Raw genomic sequence first — 23,335 nt, 5'->3', positions numbered from 1 at the left:
GGCCAGCGGAGCTTCGCATATGAGATAAAGCTCTACATACGTTTCATCGAAGCGCATGAAACTGATACACCGCCAAGAATCTGTAATGAGCAAAACAGAAGCAGTGCCCGTGCGCTCAGGTCATTCTAGAATCACATCACGTTCAATACAGGGGAGAATGAGCAGGATACAACAGGAACGCTTCTCTTCTCCGTTGTTGTACCGCCCACAGTGACTTCTATGGCGTTCTACTACGGCTTTCTACTGCAGCTATATTTTACTACTGAGAATAGAGTGCGATGTACGATTTCCGACTGTTACAGCCGAATTATGACCGGGGCGTGACGCTGTAATTTTTTCCAGTGGACCCAGACTTAGCGAAAGCTGCGGCGTCCGTAGTGGCCTACTGTATAACTTTGTGAACTAAATGCACAATACCTATTTTTCGTTTTTGGGCTGTCCTAGATATAGTTATATGAAATAATTCGCGTGCGTTTAATTGATGATTGCTAAAGGAGTGGCTCGCATTGTAAGCGAGTAAATTATTTCTGGAGTGTGGAGTTCAGGGAATGGTTCGAGTTATTGAATATGCATTTCAGTGGCTAAGCATCTGTAATATATGGGATTGCCTTTTCTTTGTGTTCGGTTATTTTTAATTCGCTTCGTTTTGATTTTAGTTAAGCTTCATCGCGTTTTAATTTGGCGCCGGGCTGGAGTTAACGACGGTTGGAGGCTGCTCGCCTGATGTCGAGTAATACTCTATTACGTAATTCGTACACAATAATAACATGCGTCTAATTACAGGAGGTAATTACGTAAATATACACCGTAAATGTAAGAGATTTGTTATGGTTTATGGGGGTTTAACGTCTCAAAGCGACTCAGTCTATGAGGGATGCCGTAGTGAAGGGCCCCGGAAATCTCGACCACCTGGGGTTCTTTAGCGTGCACTGACATCGCACAGCACACGGACCTCTATAATTTCGCCTCCATAGAAATTCGACCGCCGCGGCCGGGATCGAACCCGCGTTAAACGTAAGAGGTGTTATACAGGTAAAATATGTTAGTTTCGCGATATGGCGCGTCGCTATTTTGGTGTGTAACGGTAAATGGAGAAGGAAACAGGTCTGAAAGGCTGAGCCACTGTATTAACGACGTCCTCTGATTGATTGATTGATTGATTGATTGATTGATTGATTGATTGATTGATTGATTGATTGATTGATTGATTGATTGATTGATTGATTGATTGATTGATTGATTGATTGATTGATTGATTGATTGATTGATTGATTGATTGATTGATTGATTGCGTCCGATGCGGTGGGAGAGAGACGATCAAAGTAACTCAGCGAGCTTGCAGCAAGTGGACCGATGCGTGCACACAAGAGCAACACATATGGCCTTACACACGTTGCTCCCTTGGCGTCGCATCATCGTCGAGTGGACTGACATCGCCTTGATAGAACGAGCAGAGAACATAGAAGCTGCATGCACGCACTGAGCTTTCACACTTGTCGGCTTTCCGATGGCTTGTCTGCGCACTCACTGCATGATGCTGGGCTTTTTCGCTGAGGCTTTGCTCTCGCTTACTCGTCTTACTTGCCGATGGCGTGGATGGCCCTGACAGTCTACCTTCCACCTTTTCCTCTCTCCCCCTCCCCTCCTCCTCTCTCCTTAAAGCAGGCGCAGCAGCACTCGACCGAGAGCGACGGCGCGGGCATCGCCCTGGTGGGCGTGCACACGGACGCTGGAGTCGGGGGCGACGGCGACCTGCGGCGCTTCCTCAAGGGCGCCTCGGGCTCGCTGTCCGGCAGCGCCGCGGCGGGCGCCACCGGCGGGGGATTCGGTCCGGGAGGCCGCTTCCACAAGCCCTCGGTGGGCTACCGGCTGGGCCGGCGCAAGGCGCTCTTCGAGAAGCGCAAGCGCATCAGCGACTACGCCCTGGTCATGGCCCTATTCGGAATCATCATGATGGTCGTCGAGAACGAGCTCTCCGCGGCGCACGTCTACGAAAAGGTGCGTAGCTGCTTCCCGCCTTGGAGAGGATGCCTGTCTCCATCTTTCGGGGAAATTTGCAAGACGTAGACAACTCAAGCAACGCACTCTTGCTGCATGGTGGCGCTGGACTTGAGCATGTAGTAGCTCTATGTCTGGGTACAGCGTGATATTTTTTATTTTTTTTTTTTTTGGGGGGGGGGGGTTTAGATTCGGCTTCATCTAGTAAAAACAATAATATTACGGCCTGTTCGGGTAGTCATTGAAAGCAAACTGTTATCAAGGACAAAACATCATAATAAAGCCGAAGGCGCCATGCCGAGATGAGGCTGCTCGAAATAAGAGATAAAATTGCATAAGTAGGGCAGTCGCCTCCACCTGGGTCCTCTAAACCGGTGCTGCATAGGTCCAGGAAAATAGGTCTGCCCTCAGCAGCGGCCATATTTTACCGATGCAGTGAGTCTCGCTGTTCTCTCTAGAGGTAATGGGGATGGGATAGGAGACCTGGAACGGATGCCGTGCCACGGCCAGGCTATATGAGAAAGAGAGAACAGTTCCCGTAGTGTGGCTAATGCAAAAGAGCCCGCGGAATTCAGGTGAAGAAGAAGGATTTCGAAGTGGCATCCGTTTCCAGCTGAAGAGACTGCCGCTGGCCGATCAGTCGGGGAAGGACACGAAGAGGGTAATGTTGAGAGAACTCCTCAGAACAGACAGGTATCGGTGGGAAGACCGAGTTCTTGTAGTTGATGGCAGGTTGTACGATGAGGTCTAAGAAGAGAGACCTCGTCAGTACCACTAAAGTTCACGGATGTACTTGATAGCACTGAAGCCGTCTCAGGCCTTCACCAAAGCTATCTGCCAGCTAAATAGCTTACTGAATGCCTTCCTGTATTCCTAAAGACTATCGCCCACACTAATCCCCGAGATGACAGCGTACTGTCTTCAACGTACGAGCAGGCTTTATTCTTCGGCGTAAGTGCCGTCTAAGCTTTTCCCGTGATTTCATGTGTCCCTGCTTCTGTGATTGTTCACTTCTGAATTGAACTTGTGGATATTTAGGGACCTTCCCCGGCTAGAAAACGAACGTCTAAAAAGTGTTCTCATAGCGCATAGACACTTGCGCAGCTCAGCCAGACGGACCTGTGGAAACCGACTCGCCTGCAGAGGCCAGACGATTTACAACCGAGCGCAGGTGCCAAATAGTGACAGAGGCACCCAGAAACTGATTTGGACTTCTTTATAAGAAGGGAAAGGTGGCGTAGCATGTCTAGAGGACTCTATGGAAGCTTATGTTTCGAATGTGTGGCGGTATTCAGTTCTTGAAAAATCTGTAGTATAGGCAGGTAAATTAACGGGCGCTGCGCTCAAAATACAAACCTCAATTGTATAAGGATGGGAGAAACAACGTTCAACTTATCGCTTCTGACGCCAGCCTAAATTATTGCTAACCTCAGCGCTGGTCGCTTTTCATAGGGCCTGTACCGATAAGGAATCAGATCACTATATACCGCTAACATTTCCGATGTTTCTCACACTCTATAGGCATTGGAGTTTGAGATTTTTTTTAACGCTGTCATGGAGCACCCTATTGGTACTAAAAGATTCTTACTGAACCCAACGTCCTGCGCACCACACTGCTCAAAAAGAAGCATAAAGTAAAGCCTGCGAGGGAAGCCACGCCCACGTGATATACACGCTGAACAATGAACGCGACTTCGTTTCGCAAGTTGTATGATTCACCTTACGATTCTCAAGCGACGTAACCTTGGCACGGGTCGTTGCCTATGCTGATCATAGCAGCGTGAAAACAATGAGACGTTTCGCAACTGCAGGAACTAGCGGCATGGAGACAGGGAGCTCACAAATGAGAACGTACTCGCTTATCCCTGTCGCAAGCGAACGCTGAAGGTCTGTTACCACAGCACCGACAAACTCTTCATGGCCGATATTAGTGGCAAGAACGCGACGCAAAAAGCAAGAAGTATGGAAGAAATAAGATAATGTGCTTTGTCATCGTTGAAAGCTGTCACAGGGATGGGTTTACTCTTCCTTAGCATTGTTTTTTCCACCCAGAAAGAGCAATTTGCTTCTGCCTTATATATCCGTCTCAATACACAGTAGCCATTTTCCTTTCGCGAATTGACGGAGATTGGCTCACAGCGAGCTAGCTAGTCCGTCGCGTCGTCACGTGACACGTGGCCGTAACGATGAAGGAAGCTGCGGGTCGTCGAACGCTCGGTAACGCTAACTAGCCGCTAGCACGATAGCGACCTCCGCTCATAACCGCCGCGGCTCGGTAGCGCGAGAACATGGCGGGGTGCCGCTGCTTAGAAACACCATCGCGGCGACTAAACGTGCCGCTAGGGGTCAGCACGTCTCGCTGGGTTCAAACGGCTCGCACCGCAAACGAGCCTGCGGTCCCGCGTTCGCGAGCGCCTGGCGCTCATGGCTATAAATTCGCTCGAGGCGCCAAAACACAGCAGCCTTGTAAACCGCAGCGTAAAAGGGAGAGGAGGTAAATGAAAGTGGGGAGAGAGGGAGGGGAGGTGAGAGTTTGCGAGTAAGTGGCGGTTGGCGATGTGAGAAGGGTTTAGGAGAACTTGTGGCTTGAGGAGAGCCGCCGATCCATGATGCGTTTAAGGCGGCGGCCAGCACAGCGCCGTGTTTGTTGTGGTTAATGTCTACTCGGGTCACAATTCCTTTTAAAGAGCGGGGGACGCTTATCGAAACGCTCCAGCTGGGGTCCTCTTTTGTGAGTATGCGCTGGATTGCGTAATGTCTCTTGAGAATGGGTATCCTCCTTGTCCTCGCTATCAGTCTTCCGTTGTTATGCAAATGGCGGGCGGGTGTTGCACGCGTTTCGTAGTTGTAGAAATGTGCCCGACGCATGCTTTGAAAAATGCGGTGCCTATTGCATTCGCATGGCCCTGCAGTGCAGAGCACAGAGAGCCGGTTGCAAAGGGAGATGACCTTGCAGATATTTCGTCGCTCATTGCTCCTTTCTTCTTTGCTTCCTCCTGAAATTGGTAACTGGCCCGTTAAATATTCCATGGGCACTTTGCAAAACCGAATCCAGTGTTTTATTAATGGCTCGGTTGAACAGTGAAGAGTAAGCAGTTGTCTACGGTTCCTTTCTATCGTCTCTTTTCCGGCGATGATTTAGCCTCTGCGAATTATTCAGCTTAGTCTTTCAATAATCGATATCACGAACGAAGTGCCTTGTATTAAGATTTAAAATACAAACTGCGAATTTCACTAGGGAGCGGTAGTTTCAAATCTAAAATCGTCGTGCTTTGAGAATGAGCCCTTGTATTTGTTTCTTCGGTTTTTATTGTTAGTATAAAAGCGGAAGGCAGAAGGTTCCAGCCCCGCTTTAGGTGAAAGCTACGCCCGCTCTTTTTTGTGACTCCGGGCGCTCGAAAACAGTATGAAGAACTGTGGACCGTAAAGATGCAGTGTGACACGATGACGTCGGTAGGAAAATGATTTGCAGCGCTAACACTCAGCGGTTATTGTTCGTGAAAAAAAAAAATTGAAAGCTCTGCAACGACAAATGCGTGGAAGCGAGCCGGCTGCTGCCGTTGGCAGCTGAGAGTGAAACTAATCGCTATAAAAGAAAAAGACTCTAAATTCCGCTGGGTCAGCTGACTGCCGATGCAAGCGCGACAATGTCACACATTTGGCTGGCACTGCCCCAAGAACGAGTAGCGTCAGGATCTAAAATCCAGGGGCCACATTCTGTATCGTTTCAGTTCGCTTTCTTTTTTCTTGATCGTGACGTCAGTAGTGACGAAAACAACAGGATGTTGCAGAGCAATCGACCAATAACGGACACAACCGATTCGAAGGCTGCGTCGCAGCTAGCTACCCTGTGAACCTCCAATTTGTCGCACAGCCATCGCTCATTCCTTTTCCGAGTCTGAAGGAACGCCGACAAAGCTCTTCAGACTTGTCAAATGGGTCGTCGTGATCTGTCATTCGTCCCGGCGCCAACGAATCGCAGAGCATTTATGCTAGCGATAACAACATGGTCGTGTTTCTGCCACTACCAGCGTGATGTCATACGCTACAGCCTACGTCACCGGGAGCAGTGACCAATGGCAGATTACGAAATGAATGGGCACTTTCGAAAATGTTCCATTCATGTTCACGTGATATTTAAGTAGTTTAGAGAGTCCATTTACTCATGTTGGCGTCGGGTGAGGTTATACGCGGTGTTTCTATCAGCGTCAGTTCAACTTTAGGAAAGCACAAGGGTAGACGCGACACGAACAAAGAGGACAGACAGGCACAGCGCTGCTCTAATAATGAACTTACTCAAACTTGCGAAGTTATCCGCGTTAATGCTATTTGTCTCAGTTATCTGCTCCCCGGCTGCATATAAGATTTCCTCCGCCGTAAAGCCAGTTGCCATCACAGTACAGTCGTGAAAAATATAAGACGTAACAAGATTTCAGCATTCATTTATTGATTGCGGCGTACTTAAGTGTAATAAGATCAGTTTTTTTTTCTCTTTTCTAACTATTTCTTCGGTTGTCGGATAATATTAAAAATGTAATTATCAAATTTAGTAGAGAAATAACCAAAAACTTCACAATTTCATGCAAAAAGTTTGTTCCTTCCCATATTTCTCCTGACTCTACATTGCAACCAAAATCTCCAGCCTTCACCATCTGTTCTCTCAGCATGGTACAGGAGCTGTCGAGATTATTTCCTGGATGGTCGTACAGCATCTCCGTTAGACCGCACGTATATTAAATGCACATACGGCTTTTTTTTCCTTTTCATGACAGGGCATCGTTTGTACAGCTCAAATGCTATTGGATGTCAGAGAGTACTCAATGTGCTCCCTCGCAGTCACCTTTTCAAGAGTTGTGCAGCAAGAGTAGGGAAGTCCTGGGCGTCGTTCGAAGTTCGTTGCTTTTTCTAAATCAGCGTCCTGTTCCCGACGGGCAAATGACTACCAAGTTTTTCGCGCTTCACCATGATACTGTTTGCAATTTTGATTTAAATACGTATTCTTCCACGTGTGTGTTCGGCTAAGCATGCGTGATCAATGTTTTGAAATCCATAATTGCCCGTAACAAAGAAAATGGATAAAATTTGTATATAAACAACTGCTGGACCTGTACGACTGCAGAAAGAAAAAAAAAATTTCTGCATTCATGGCGGCACTCATACTTGAGGAATGTATTTTCATTAACGCGGGCGAACAAATATTTCGCTCGGGTTTGACGACAATGTAGGTGAGCCTTGCCCAAGTGGGCATGATAAAAATTACTGGCTAGTCTGGTTTGCGGCATAGTTAAAACATTCGGCCAAAGCTTTTTTGTTCCTCCATATTCTCCCTCTTCTCCCTTTTCATCTTCTTCTTACGTCTCTTGTTCTCGTCTTTCTTCGCTTGACTTGTCCTGACTCGCCGAATTTCTACATCTACAACTACCACTGGCTTCAGCTAGATAGCGACTCAGGGTGGACTCCCATTAACGGCTCCCGCCATTAAAGATGTATATTTGCCACCCCTGAACATTTACTAAAGTCTATAGTCGGACACAGCTCAAGAACGCCCCAGGTGGTCGAAATTTCCGGAGCCCTTCACTACGGCGTCCCTCATAGCCTGAGTCGCTTTGGGACGTTAAACCGCAATAAACCAAACCAAACAGCTCAAGAACAAAGCTGGTTCTCTCCGTTAAAAGACCCCCTTCCAGCCAGTGGCGTCGGCTGATTCTCATCAGCCTGCTAGTGTTACAATGAAGGGGTGGCAGATGAAATGCGATAGTCCCCTTCTTGCATTTTCACACTACTAGGCTCATGAGAATCAGCCGATGCCATTGCCTGGAAGGTGGTCTTTTGACGGGAAAAAGCCGCTTCTTTCTTGAGTTGTATCTGTCTATAGGAGTTTTCACGTAACAATACGACGGCGCGCCTCCCGTCAGCAAGCGCGAGCGGCGACCGGGACGCAACTGGTCTTCCACCTGGCCCCCCACGTCGGCGGCGCAATCGGTGGCAGAGTCGGCAGCCACCGCCCAAAAGCCAACCTGCAGCGCGTACGGCGCAGGTGGCCGCTATGCCGGCCGCGGGTCAATGCGAGCACGTCGCCGCGACGTCGGCGCACGGAAAGGGGCCCCAGCGGCGGGCACTGCGCGTGGCCGCCTGATTGATCGCGCTCCACTGGACGCGTATATAAATAGGTGAGGAGGCCGCTCAACGAGTGTGGCCGCCGAGTGTGTGTGCGAGTGCGTGCGTGGGGCCCGGATGCATGCGCACTAACGGAGCTGCTATCAGCTGGGGCACACTCGCCGGCTCCTGATGATCGCGGTCAACCTGAACGACGGGGCCGGGGACGGTAATGATGTCATGCGTAACGAACGAGCTCTGATTGGCCGCAGTGGCTTAGCGGATATAAATATGGAGACTGTCGGGTGAGAAGTACTAAAATATTGATAAGTGGATGCGACTTTTGGTCACTTTTTTTTTTCAAGGATGACAATTGCAACAGAGCCGGAACATACCAGCAAAAAATGCGCGTGAAAGTCGCACAAACGTTGTCCCCAAATCGTGTAGCGCTTATTCACTGCAGTTGATCGCAGTCTGTAGTAGTTTCTAGGGCTACGAGAAGCAGAGAACAGGGGGCATTGCCACGTTCATCGGTCAAAGTAAGGTCGCTTGACCAAAACCGCTCATCTTCTGTTAGACAGAGAAGGCTGGAACGAAAAATCGAGGCCTGGGAGTCCCCTCTTCATGGGTCAAGTTTATAATTTTTTTCTCAACTAGAAGGAGAACCTCGGTTTACATCGTCAAAGCCTGATCGGTGCTTTTGTTTGTCGCTCTAAAATTGCAGTGCTTGAAACTGGCCCGACGGTAGCTGCCAAGAATTGAAGTGTGCATAGATTCAGTCCATTCATTGTTTTTTTGCTTTGTTTTCTTGTTTCTTGATACCGCTCACTATCCCCATTTTTCTTGTGTGTGTGTGTGTGTGTGTGTGTGCGTGCGTGCGTGTGCGTGCGTGCGTGTGCGTGCGTGTGTGTGCGTGTGTGTGTGTGTGTGTGTGTGTGTGTGTGTGTGTGTGTGTGTGTGTGTGTGTGTGTGTGTGTGTGTGTGTGTGTGTGTGTGTGTGTGTGTGTGTAAAGTAAAGTAAAGTAAAGTAAAGTAAAGTAAAGTAAAGTGAAGTAAAGTAAAGTAAAAAGGCTGCTTAGGCACGCAGGCACAGTCATCTCATCAGTTCCAGACGAGAGGAAATTAATATCATGATTGTCCTTACGGTTCTCTGAAACGTTTAAAAAGCTGATCATGGAGCGCGAACATGTTTATCACGGGCTTTCTCGTTGTCGGAAGTTTGAACACTAGTATCTAGGCTCTTCGAATACATGAACCCTTTTAGAGACCAGCACAGTTTTACTAGCTTTGTCCTCTGCCTTAACTGCTAAACACTTTATTACAAATGTCAGCAGCAGTCACTAACCATTTCGATAATCGGGTTCGTGTGTTTTGTTTCGTGTTGCCTCTTTGCGCGTCCAAATTCTACTGCTTCAGTCATCTTCAGGAATTTTTCTGTTTTCTCACAACGAAAAAATGCGTTAAAATGTTCGTCCCGAGTTGAAAGAGAGCGTTGTACAAAATCTCGACGCGATTCCAGCTTTGAAATTCTGTCATCACTTCTGGAAATTACTAACTGCCAGAATCATTACGTTCTTTCCCACACTGTCTACCTTCAGCGAACAGTTCAGTACCTCTCACATCCGTGTTTTCGATTGCCGAGAGTAAGATAAGCACTCAGTGTGATTGCAACGTGTCTACCGTCTAACTGTCGCTTATTCGAGCAATCTTAAGACGTTGCTTCGGTGCCACCGTGTTTTGTGGCATCCTCGGGACGTTGCAGATTTTTTGTGTTTGCAGGCTTTTGTGTTTCCTGCCTGCATTTTTTTTGTAAATGCCTTTATCACCTTCTACACGTCTATTTTGTTGTTTACACGTCGGACCTGGCTTGCGGGTGTGTATATATCTTCACTCACGTTAAGTACGGTTTCTTAGAGCCATCTGACCGTATTTTTTGCAGCAGTCTGTTTTTGTCTAGTGAATCTCGCTGTCTTTCTGTCTTCATACCTTTTCCTGCTTGGTCTTGTTTCTCTCTATTTCCTGTCTGTTCAGAAAGCAATCTTCGGAGAAAAAATTTAAGCCACGTAACGTCGTCCAATGCTTCGCAATACTAAGCCTTCTAATACACCACTCGTACAGAAGGGGCTGCTTTCGTTTGAAGCGTGGTGGTCAAGCTAGCATACTACGTCTATTTCGGAAAAGCGCAGGATGTAGTGAAGGTGACGACGGTAGCGGGAGTGACTTTTATGGTAGCGGTGGAACAGATATAGCTTACATTGACGTTTATTTCTTGCTTTGGTTTTGTTTTTTGGGGGGGGTTTGTGCATAAGGGGGCACTGTCACGTCCTTCCGTCTTCTCAGTTGTCGTTTCTCTCCCCACGTTTTTTTACCGACAGTTTTATTCGCCTCTGAAGCTCTCTTGCTTCTATGCCTTATTGAGCAGCCTGTTTATTATCCGTGATATGGAAGTAGATCTGTTCACCTTCTGTATGTGCCGTTGAAATGAACGTCTCATTATTATTGGAACTGTAAGCAGGTTAACAAAAAAATTATACGTAAAACATTACAAGTGACCTCAATGAATGCATAAAGCACAAATTTTTAAGAAGCCAGCAGCAGACACTGCACGCCAAGATCGACATTCATCATGGGCACAAAATGAAGCATTCTACTCAACGCCACATTGTTCACGGTTTCGATCCCTTTCCATTGTTCTGCCTCTCTTTTTTTTTCTTTTTTTTTCTAAAACATTGAACATCAAATATTTCTCGTTCTATTCTTACCCTATCAATAAGAAACCAATATGAACCAATAGGTCGCTCTCGTGGTTCCTTAACCCATCGGTGCCATTTTCTTACCCTATTTTTTGAAATTTTATTCGCGTCTATCAGGAGTGGTACCTAAGTTAATAAAATTACGCTTGTTCAGTATCTAGCACCAATCGGAGAGTTGCTTCTGCTCCAGTGCAGATGAACCTCCATCGCCAGGTGTGGCCAGCCACCGCAACCAGAGTATAGATCCATCATGTCGCTGTCGCCGCTGCCAGCTGAAGGGCAGCCGGGCAGTGGCTTTTATATCTATATCGCTAGCGTACCCTACGCGCGTCAGCGTCCACTAGTCAAGACCAGATGATGTTGGAAGAGCTCGCTTATTCCTGCGTCAAAGGGCGTATCTGCGTCGCATATGCCAGCGTGCCTGCAGTCAACTCCCCCAGGGCATCTGGCGTCGCTAATTTGCATTACCGCGCACTGAGGCCGAACTCCGACATCGCAATTCCGTATGCCTTGTACAGCCCTTGATGGCTATGCAAAAAAAAAAGATCCACATTTCAAAATAAAAAAAAAATGACTACTCAGTCAACTCCCCATCTGCGACAAACTCTACGTCTTTGACAGGTAGAAGTAAAATGGTGCCAGAGTGCCATGACGGCTGTACCCATTGGCATGGCAGCCTCCATTACCGCATGATAAATGCTTCACCGCTACACACCGCGCCACGTGTTATTCCCCTGCCGTATGGGGTTGCAGAGCGTAGCGAGGAGTAGTGAATAAATTACGTAGCTTTGCTACTGCGAAATCAGGCGATGCTCGTGTCCCAAAACGAACCGCGTAAAGCTGCTTAGAGAAGGCGAACGATGCCCTGATTTAGCGGTTCTCGCGACTTTTGTTATGTTTTGCTGTATTCACTCCGGTCTTGTACTAAGCTCAGATCCGCCTGGTGGCCAAACGCTAGTTTGTTTATTTGGGCCTTTCAGCGGCATTGAGTTTACCGTAGGACTTCAGGTACCGTCTCACAGTTTTTGCTATCGTCGGCTCGAGTTTGCAGAGGCGCATGCGCTGTCTGTAGTATCGATTCCGAAAGCTTGTGCGATACCAGATCTGCGAAAGCACGGACTACAGTGTGCCAGGGGCAAGCGTCCTGGAATCGACGAGTGTATTGCATGAGCCGCACATAGAAGCGTAGGCCGCACCGCTCAACTCCAAGCTGTCTTAATGCACATAGGGAGCAGCGATTCGATAGTATTTACTCCTATATTTCTCACCTCCCCCCCTTTCACATCCTCCTCTCCTGATTGGCGTTAAGAGAGCGAAACTATCAGCTAGACCAGGGGTTCTCAAACTTTTTTGCTTGGAGGAACCCCAAAAGCCTTCAATAAGTTCCAGGGACCCCCCCCGCTTTCACTTACCAGCAATGTTGTCGAGTGCATTTTTGCAAAGAGAGAGTTGCAGAAGTTAAATGTTTATTGCACAGATTAATACAAATACTAATGTGATGGGTGGTACTGCTTCCCTTTCAAGAGCAAGTCAAAGCGTGGCTCAGTAGCGCTCAGAGCCAGTCTCATGTCAGCTGCCGGGTCAGGGCCGGTGAGGGTTCTCGCGGAACACAAGAAGACAGCCCGCGGAACCCCTGTGTTCCGCGGAACCCAGTTTGAGAACCCCTGAGCTAGACCTAGTCGAACAAACTACCGACTTGCTCACAGCTTATTGGTGGGCGCACTACAAACTGATTATTTCTCTCTGTATTTTCCCGTGTGGGTATTCGCCGAAACATTTTCAAGGACAACAACAAGAAAGGTGTACCGGTCGGCTACGCAGCACTGGGAGAGAGGAATTAAGGAATGTAAAAGGGAAAAAGGAAAGAGTGAGGAGCAAGGACATCAGGTCAGGACATGCGGGCTGCGATGTCGCAATCTGTTGCGCGAGTCCGACAAGAAGGAGAAATGGGCAGGGCAAGCAGGGCGGATGAGTTGCATCACCTTGCACAACTGTGGTTCAGAAGAGCAAAGTTCCGGGCTAGTTGGCTGATTCATTTAAAAGGAAGAAGCAGCGCGAAGGAACACGGACACACGAAGAAACGACACACACGCAGCGCTCGTGTGTGTTATTAGGATCGCGGTAGCGTGGTCGGGCCGGAGAAGGGACGAGGAAGGCGGGAGACGGGTTTATTAAGATAAAACAAGGAAGGAGAAATTTATACAGGAATATTTGCATTATTTACAAGAAGAGCAACTTAGAGGGACTCTCAGTGAATGCGAACTAACTTCTTCGCCAACGTGAGTGCACTGGAGTCTTCAAATCAACACCCGTTAAATAGCGCTCGGATTCCCCAGATCCCTGTCTGGGGAAAAGTTCGAAGAGCACTGTCCAGTCGGATGGACGGAAGGGGACGCTGGTGTTACCATACACGGCAGGGGCGGTGCTGGGCTGTGGGGATCCCTCGTAGCTCGGTCGATGGGCAGGGGTAGAGGCTCTGTAATCAAACACTGCTGGAAATGAATCTCCCCCAGTCTACCAGCAGGTGAACGAACTTCCTCGTGCACATGTTTGACGCTTCCCCTCCGGTTGTCCAAAACACGAGACCTCTGTCGAGGTCACAGCCGTCTCACCAACTCACTCTGTTTTACTATTTTTTACTTTTTATGGCTAGGGTTCAAGGCTGTCGCCGCACGCTCCCTCCGCAGTTTTTTTTTTTTTTGTTCCTTCATGCGGGTTTGTAGGCATGTGCCAGAACAGAAGGCGCTGCGGAAAGCGTTGTGCAGACGACGCGACGCCAAGGCTACGCCCAACCTTCTCCCGTCAGTCAGAACGATGCACCAATGGAGTGCCTTTAGCGAAAGTAACCCCCCATGACGTCAACGGGGTTCAGAGTAGTGGGGCGGGGCCGTTTTTGTTGAAGGAAAGAACAAGCGGGCTTTAATTTGAATTTTCGCAGCTTTTCGGGGCGCGCATGCCTCTAGTATTTTGCAGAGGTTATCTTCGATGCCTCATCTATGCAGTGGGCTTGTTTTTCAAAAATGTCCGGACCCTAGTCAGTGGCCCTTTAAACAACTGTGGTATCACATGCGAAAGATGTCAATAAAATAAAAAAAGTAGATAGAGAACCAAAACCGTGCTATTAAATGAGCACAGAAAGAATAAAACAACATTGCCAGTTTTCATTTTTTTTATCTTTCTCCACTAGTTCGCGCAGCCAAATCCTATTCGAGCCAGGTATTACTACTTCACTAACGCCATAAAAGCTACTGCAAACGAACCACTATGTTAACGTTCATGAACGGCTTGGAGTTTTACATAATATGTACGACTAGGAATGCAAAACATGGTCGATGGACCGGCCGCTGTGTTTTGACATTGGCAGGCAGGTCCCGGCTGCTGTTAACCACCACACTGACCTCTTTCTTTCCCATTTATTCTTCCTCTCTCTCATTGAATTACCAGCCATTTCTTCCCCTCGCGCGGTCCATGCTTATCAAATAACTTCTAACAGCGGTCAGCCAGCATTAGCAGCCGTCCTCGACCGGAGTTGGATTAGTCTTGTGACTCTGCGGTTGTTTTTCTCAGTATTTCGAGGGGGGGGGGGGAGAGAGAGAGAGAGAAATGACCGACTTGGGGCTCACCGTTATTGAGCGAGAAAGCTGATTGCTCGAAGACATCTCGGGAGGTACTCGCTTTCTCGTTGCCGGCTCGCACCGAGGCTCAGCACTCGAAGCAAATGATCCTTGAAGCCCGCCCGCGGCTTTGGGGTGTGGACACCTGCGTCCCCGGTACACACCTCTGGTGTGTCGTTACCTATCCCGCTTCTTCGCGTTTTTTTTTTTTTTCTACCCGTTCTAACCGCCAACGAGGCTCTCTCCTGAGTAAGCCTCCCTCCTCATGTATATCACTGTAAACGATGTCGGTGGTTTGTGTTAGGCGCTAAGCCTGGTGATAAATCTAAGTGGGTAGAGCCTCCCCTAAAGCCAAGTCATGGTTCCGCGCGCTCAACTAATATTAGAAACCTGTGATTGCGTAGATGTCCCCGTCTGTCGTATCCGATGTCCCGATATTTCGTCTGATCTCCCAAGCGTCGGTTCTCTGGCGACGATCAACAAAACCCAGAATGTCATCGTTTTCCATCCCCATGACAGAGTTACGTCTGAAGCATTGTGTTTCTGAACTCGATTTCCCCGGTGTCATCGTTTGGGAGGGAGAGGCAGAAGCTCTTAAAATATAACTCCTTATTTTCTTGGTGCGTTGTTGGAAAGCTTTCCTCGAAATTTCTGTCGGGGACGAAGAAGTGTTGAAGCTATTTTAACTTACGTTGAATTTTCTTCTGGTGCCGGTAAACCCCCGCAGAGCTTCCTGCCAGCCTTTATACACGAGTGAAATGCTTGATTTGCTCATTCAAAAAAAAAAACAGAGAGAGAGAGAATTGAGAGATGGGGCTAGAAAAAATTCACAGTGACAGCAATGTGATAGAAGGGTTGAAGGAAGGAAAGCAGAAAATCGCTTGCAGAACGATCATTTTTTGGGGCCGTGTGTAGTGTGGCATCTGTAGTTCTACACTCCAGCACGTATACGCCAGTACAGGAGGAGAAAGGAGGAAGTTATCTTCTAGCCTCCTTATATACCCCCTTTTATAAGATCCCCTTTTATAAAAACACTTTTTACTTAGCATACTCCCTTTACACTCTTTTCTGAGTGCAATGTAAAGCAGTCATGAGGGAGCACGGACTTGTCTTTATATACAATTAGCTTAAAATTGCGTCATATGCACCCTACTTCCACCTGATGGGTGCCTCACCGCTAGAGCACCACGTAATATTTTAGAACTCTTGAAGAACTAATAACGCATCCATAGCCTGACTTCATTCTCACTCTAAACTGACCACTGAGACGAAAGAATATTAAAATAAGAGACACACTGGCACGCAGCAGTGAAGTTGTTAGTTACTTTGTGGGAATAAGTTCCGCGTGAAGTGTTGCTCCTGACGCATTCCGAAGGCAACAACAAAAAAAACGCATAATTTTCGCTGCAGTGTCTCTCCTGGCGTGTGAGTTTTATTTTATTTTTTTTTTAATTTTGGTGGTTGCTGCTGTGTTCACGTCGTCTTGGTTGTGTTGTGTAAGACGATCAAGTTTCACACTCACTCCGTGCTGTAGTGTATATGACTCGCGTAGGCGTCTCCAAGCCACGTGCAATATAGAAAGATACTTCCTCTGAGGTCCGAGGGTTAGCAGGAACACCTGCAACTGGTGTCTGCTGTTCCAGGAATAGGAGGAGGCTGATTCACGCTGTTTTCTGCGAACCAGCATGACAGACCCCTATGTTTGCACAGGTCGTCCCTACACGCGACGCGTATAAAATTGAGAAAGAGGGGCACTAACTTGCTTGTGCCGGTCATCCAACGCACATCAGCCATCTATTCACAGCCTAGCAGTAGCCTTGAGGCTATAAGGCTGTGTAACCTGCCACTAAAAAAAGGGCAGCATCTGCGGAGGCTATAGCCGGCATCGGGGTCGTTGCGCGCATAGTTTTCACAGCTTTTCTCTATGACTCTCCTCGGGCGGGTTCGTCGTTGTCGTATCCATGTTTTGTCATTACTGACGAAAGCGTACGCAGCTCGCAAACCGAGCGCTATTCGCAGCCGCAATACCGCGAATTCGACGACCACTACTTGGGATCCGCGTATGCGAGCTGCGTGGTTTCGGTGAGCGTAGGTGGTGTTGACATTCGCGTCCCACATACTGGGTAGCTGTCACTAGCGCTGCCGCAATGTGACGCACGTGTTGCGAATTTTCAGCCCCCATCCAGTTTGTTTATTTCTTCAGCCAGCGGCAGTGTCCTAACACTCTTTTGTCTGCGCTTCTAAGGCGCGATAACTTTGCCGTTCTTTTCTCTATTAGAAAGGAAAGGATAACTGAAGGTCGCTAAGGCACCAGAAGAGTGTTGGCTTTCTTTTAGTGCCATGCTTCTTCAAGCTGTAGAAATCACACAGAGAATGGGAAGGGGGGAGGTGGGGGAAGGGTGAACTGACAAGCCATGTTGCGTTTCAGTCGAAAAAAAAAGGCCGAATTTTGCCTAAAACGTGGTCTGGTTTGGTTTGGTTTGGTTTGGTTTATGGGGTTTAACGTCCCAAAGCGGCTCCGGCTATGAGAGACGCCGTAGTCAAGGGCTCCGGAAATTTCGACCACCTGGGGTTCTTTAACGTGCACTGACATCGCACAGAACACGGGCCTCTAGAATTTCGCCTCCATCGAAATTCGACCGTCGCGGCCAGGATCGAACCCGCGTCTTTCGGGTCAGCAGCCGAGCACCATAACCACTGAGCCACCGCGTGGCAAAATATTTTGCCGTTTTGTCCTAACCACAAACTTTTCTGTAGTTTTGGAGTATATTTCTGTAGTTCTGTGGCTGCAAGGGACAGCCCAGTACTACAGAAAATTTTGTTGTTACAAAAATTTCCGTTGTTACTATAGCTTCCGGGCTGGAAATATTGCAGAAAATCTGTGATCAGGGCAGAAGAATTTTTGTTGTTTTTCAATCGGAGTTGAGTTCTTTCTCCAGTAGCACACAGACAAGACCGCAACCAACCGGATATTAGCCATGCAGGCTATCGGTACAAATGTTCTGTACAAATTTTCTTTGAACGAGGAAATAAAGTTTCAATCGATTGATTGATTGATTGATTGATTGATTGATTGATTGATTGATTGATTGATTGATTGATTGATTGATTGATTGATTGATTGATTGATTGATTGATTGATTGATTGATTGATTGATTGATTGATTGATTGATTGATTGATTGATTGAAAAAGGATTGGCAAGGGGACGATAGGCAGTCTTTTTAAGTGTCGCAGGAAAGGCAAGTATCGTGAGCGCATTCATAAATCTAAGGTAAATATTTTGATATATCAAAACTTAATTAAGGATTTGTTATTTGTGTGCGCTGATAACTCAAAGTTACTCAGACTTAAATATTTACAAAACTTTCCTTCCTTTTCACGTTACGCCTGCCTGGCTAGTGCTTCATACTCATTAAAATGCTGAGAAAACTGCGCGGGTTAATTACGACAAGGAAGTTTGCTTACATTAAAGGAGCCTTGTACCGCCGTTGTCTGAGTTTGCAGTATAGTTGTTCCTGCTGCTCTCTGCGTCCTAATTGTTCCCTTAACTTTCCGGAAACTTATTAGGTAGACGCAGTTAGCACGCTAAACACTTACTAGCATGGGAAAAATATGAATTAACTAGTCGGCTTTAACGTACTCAATACGGGTGGCTTTCCTATATTTTTCTTTCGAACGAAAACCACCTGCTAGTGAGTTGATTTGTCAGTGAGACACATTAAACCAGCGTGAGAGAGGGAGGAAACGTTATAAACTTTTTAAAGTCTGGGCGAATCAGGTGGGTGGACTCCTTAGTTCAGGTCTCCGGTGGCTTGCGCTCATGTCTAGACTCGTCGGATGGTCTGACGTTTGTCCTCCGGACCATTGCTGATCAGGGCTGCCTCGCACTGCTCGTATGATTTCTGTGGTGTTGTCAAGTGGCACGGTGTTCTTACTAAAATCCGCGAAATGGGCAATTGTATGGCCTTACCACCGCACCAGGAACAGGTGAGGTGGTATCTAAAAGGGTGGATGAGGCTGTACATGGACAGGTTAGGGAATGTGTTTGTCTGTATTCGCCAACAGAATATTTATTCTGTAGTGAGTATAATATTGGGTCTGGTGGTGGTGAAAACTTTATTTACAACAGGGGAGTTTGGGACGCACAGGATATTTCATTTCGTTCAGTCTTAAGGAATTCTAGTCGTGCATCATAGTTTGGCGGTAGAGTGCAGAGGTGCGGATAATTATCCGCTCGGTTTGTTAACTCGCGAGCTAGATCGTTTGCCGTCTCACTGGTTCCAAGCCCTCCATGGCCAAGGGTCTACTTAATGCTATAGGTGTGGTGTAAATTGGGTGAAAAGTCTATGTTACGAGCAGGGCCGCCATCGTTTTTTGAACTCGTCCTGTAGTACAATGCCGACAGGGTCTCTTGAAATCATCTGTTATATGTGCTAATTTATCCGCCAGATGGCAATGCTTTATGGCGAGGGCTATAGTGGAGTCTTCCGCCGTGGCAGGATCCTCAGCCCGGTGTGTTGCACTCGTCTGTAGTTGGTGGTTGTGGTGGAGCGCGGCCGTGACGAATGTGTTGGGTTCAGGGTAAGTCGCCACATCTACATAGATTGATTCGTGATCTGAATCTAGGCGCCGGCGTAGACGAGCGACCTTAGCCGCCCTTCTGCCCTTGTTCATTTCTAGATGCATACGACTTGGGAGCTTAGGCACCCTGATCCGCTCATGTTTCCAGAAAGGGAAGTGTTCCGTCAGAGCTCTCATAGATCTCCTGGTGTACCGATGCGTTTAACAACGGCTCTTCCGGCAGTGGTCTGCTGGGGTGGGGCCTTCTGCGATGCTAAGACTGCGTTACTGATCTATTCGAAGGTGTTGTGGACTCCAAGTTCCATTAGGCATTATGTCGAGGTGTTGGGAGGAAGGCGAGCTGGTTTGTACGCGCTGCAAATGACAGTGCAGGCCTGTTTAAATTGGGCTGATGATATGGAAGGCCGTATGCTGTTCTGCAGATGACCAACGCCTGTAAAAGACGGAGAGTGTCTTCATCTCGCATGCATTTCTTGGGGCGTGTTGTACGATGGATCATGCGCGGGATTTGATGAGTTGTTGTCCTTAGTGTCTTAAAGGTATGTCCAGCGTGAATGCTGGTTATAGTCCACATCCCAAATATACGAATGACTGAGACCTCCCCAGTCGCTTGGTCCTCTACAGATAGGTATATCGATTTCGGATTTTTGGTAATTTCTACCATGTGCTCTGATTATTTCTGACTTATACGGAGCACAGCGAAGGCCACTACTGACGGTCGTCATGATGGATCGCGGGGTTTTAAAAGAAACACTGGAAATGGCCAGCGAAAACTTTCTAGGGTCCTTTTAAAGACGGCTTCCTTCAAGTGCACGGTCTTTCTGTTCTACCTTTAATTCTTGGATGCAACCCGGGGCTGATGTCTTAATGCCTAGAATTATTTTACAGATATGTGTTGGGACAGTTCCAGCTGCTCCTATGTACTTTGCTCAGGGAAACAAGACCGAGAACCATTCCGGTTGTTCAGTATCTAGCCTACGGAATTTAGCTACCGGGCCTGAGGTCGTGGGTTCGGTCCCAACCACTTCAGCGGCATCTGAGTACAGTCGATGTGCGAAAACGCCGTACACAGAGATTTCGGTGGAGAAGAAAGAACCCAACAAGGTAGTCAAAATTATTCCGACAAATTGCGCATGCGACTAGAAATTTATTGATGGTTTACAGTAGTCTAACATTGACACGCAAAGAAGAAAAAACGATGTGGCACGCGTTCAACCTCATGACACTACAAACGAATAATTTCCGTGACCGAAGTAGTATTCATAAACCTTGAGGGACGCTAACACACAAAATACTTGTACTAACAACAAATTCCGTGAATTTGTTCTCTTACTTCCATTGTTCAGACGCAACTTCAGTTCTGCAAAAAAAAAAAGAGAGAATTTCGGCTAGCTTCCCCGCAGAATTCTAGCAGTTGTCCGAGTAACGTAGCAAAACAAATATGTCTCCTCGTAAACCAAACATCTTCCCAGAACGATAAGTTCACCGGGACGAAAAACTACAGGACGAAGCCCAAGGACACAGAATCTCCCATGACATCTGAAGTACAAATAAAGCTGACTTCAGCTTTGTCGGTGAGACTACGTCGTCTTTTGCGCGCTTAAACTTTCTAAAGCGAGCGGGCATCAAAACATTTCGCATCAGCGAAAGGGTTTTTTTGTTTCTTGAACTCTCCCGCAAATGTTTAGAAGCATCATCAGTAGAACCGCCACAGCAGGAATGCACTCTTTACGTCTACTAAGAGCGACTTTACCCCCCATAACGAGAGACGCTCCGTGAATCCCCAAATAGCTGCGCACAGAGGCATCATCAGGGGATTTCTCCTGGCGGCCGGATATAGAGACCCCTGCCGTGGAAGAGCGAAAGTAGATGAATTGCGAGCGCTGACCTTGCTCGAGCGGGGGGTCTCATTTCCACGGGCATCTATATAACGTAGCGCAAAAAAACGCTGAACGCGACGTGTCCTGTGTGCTCGGTGTGCGTCGCGCTGGGGGTTTCAATTGTTGAGACAGAGTCAGTGACCCGGGAGGCTTTCGTACGAAGAGGTGTTCCCGACGTACGAAGAAAAAATAAATGAGAGGAACGGGTCAAGGCATTGAGCGCGTTCTTACCCCCCCCCCCCCCCCTCCACCCCCCCAATGAGTCCTCTCTTTTTGCGAGACAGAGTCGGGTGTTGCGTTTCCATGCATTAGCGTTTGCTCGCCACGGTCGTCGGTTCGTGTCGTTGCGTAAAAGCGGTAGGAGCAGTTGCGAAGGATGCGCTAGTAGACCGGCTGGGTGACGCCCTTAGGAGCATTGAGCTTGACTATATTATAAGCCATCCTCCCTTCCCACAGTGAAATCGAAAGAAGCCAGTCCTCCTCCAAAACAAAGGCCAACTCGCGTGGGTGGCCATCTTTGTTTTTGTTGTCACATTCAAGAGCGTGAAAAAGAAAATGCTTTATTCCTGAAACTCTGGGTAGGATTGACGTTTTCATGAATAGGGAGAAAGGGAAAAGGGGAGAGGGTTATTGGCTGGTAACAGTGAGCGCGTTATCGAAGAAATCGATTTAAGTGTCTTTTTGTTCAGCTAAGTCCGCCTTCCTTGAAGCTCTTTGTTCTTTTCGGGCGCACTGCCGAAAGGCAGTGTGATCATGATTCCCTCTGGGGGTTAGTGTGCTGACTCCAGATGCCCTGAAACTAGCAGCGTTCGATGCTTGAAACAAACATGAGATTTTCCGACTAATTTTGCATCTATTCTCGGCAGGCCAAGAACTGTTGTTGATTTCTACTTTTTTATTCTCAAAGACACTCAACGAACAAATCGAAAGGCTCTTTTTTGTTTTGTTGTTTATCACGGGTTTCTAGCGTCATAAGAACATCACACACATATTTTTATTCTTTGCGGGCCTTACGCGGTTACTGATGCTGCATAAATATTCGTTTTGGTCTTTTGGTTTACCATTTCCGCTAAATATGCCATGATATTTTCACTGGCGCGAAATGGTTATGTCGCTCGTATACAGTCTGTTAGAAAAGCAAACTGAACCGCAATTTCGACGCAGCTCGTGCAGTTTTCAAATTACCCGGCCACAGCGCTTTATTGCCTAGTCAAGTATAGCACATTCAATCACTCCTTTTTTACTTTACTGAGGCATGACGATTGAGACTTTTCAAGGTTTCATCAGAACCTAGGACCAGCCTTCCTATGTGTGCCACTGCAGCTAAAGGTATCAGCTACAGTTCGTGCGGCTAACCTCTTCACATTGGCGGCTTATTATTCACCATGTTCTGTCATAGAAGCCTATTTTGACATGCTTGGTTTAGGCTGTGGTGTGAGAGGTTTAAGCTGCGGATTGCGGTATCGTGCCGCTGATTGCGTTTTGAAAGCAGCCCTCTATGATGAATGCTCGGTACGCCACAACCATATTAACAGTGCGGACAAAAAGTATAGACAGCCGGCCTTCAAACTGAGACTCCCACACTGTCAACAGAAAGGAGTAAAACCTAAGTAAGCCGTCCTCTAGCGGACTCCCTTTCATGAAAGTTACTGCGCTAGAAGGCAACTTACTCCCATTTTACACCCATATCGGCGTAGTGTTTAGAGCGCAGCTCAAAGAGACTCAGAGGAGAAATAGAAGTCAGGCCGTATCGAGACGGTACCGCGTTCTAATCGCAAATAGACCACTCTAGCATAAAACGGAGTTTTCTTAAGCTAGAAAACACCCCAAAAATTAAGTACAGGTGTCGCCATCACCGGCCGATTTCGCAACTAAAATGCGTACGTTAACGCCGATTCAGCGCGCGGATCTCAGAGGCTAAGTTACTTCGCTACAAAACGGTGGCAACCCGCCCTTTCCGGTAAGGAAGTCTCGAGTTCGAATCGAGTGCTGGGACGACTTTTAAATCTGATTTACTCGCCGATAAATGCGTCTCTTGCTGCCGCAAAGACGTCAACGCAGCTAAAAAGAGCCAGTGAAACAATCTGTGTTGAGAAAAATAACGAGTTCTTTTCGGCGTCACCTTAATGCGTACGCCTTATACAGCTAGCAAGCTTGATTCTTTGCCTTCTGTATACAGCCATTCTTAATCTATGTAGTTGGTAGTAACTGGCTGTGTCGGTTGTACTGCTTGCATTGGGCTGAGATTCTGAGCAGCGCCCCGGTGTGCCGGTGAAAAATGCGTGTAAGTTCTGATAACGCATTCGTATGAAAGTGAAGTGTAACCTCTGGTTTAGGCCCAGTCACTCTGAAGGATACGCACTGAACTTACTCCGGCGTCTTTAAGATCAACGAAAGCTCCTCACTATTTT

The 23,335-nt window shown here is 47.5% G+C and overlaps 1 protein-coding gene across 3 annotated transcripts in view; it reads left to right on the top strand.

Moving 5' to 3' along the window:
- SK (small conductance calcium-activated potassium channel) overlaps positions 1–23,335 on the top strand; it is a 424,663-nt gene that overhangs the window by 227,792 nt on the left and 173,536 nt on the right. For 2 of the 3 annotated variants that reach the window (XM_089573525.1, XM_089573526.1), the window contains one exon: positions 1,663–1,998. In XM_089573525.1, coding sequence (XP_089429651.1) covers positions 1,663–1,998 — 336 coding nt within the window. The remainder of the gene's footprint in view (positions 1–1,662; positions 1,999–23,335) is intronic. The other variant, XM_089573527.1, reaches the window with a different exon arrangement.

The sequence above is a fragment of the Amblyomma mixtum genome, chromosome 2 (assembly GCF_055824585.1).
Source record: "Amblyomma mixtum isolate Tamu chromosome 2, ASM5582458v1, whole genome shotgun sequence".
NCBI lineage: Eukaryota > Metazoa > Arthropoda > Arachnida > Ixodida > Ixodidae > Amblyomma > Amblyomma mixtum.
Note: the sequence above shows the minus strand (reverse complement) of the source record. Positions and strands in the feature narration are given on the sequence as shown.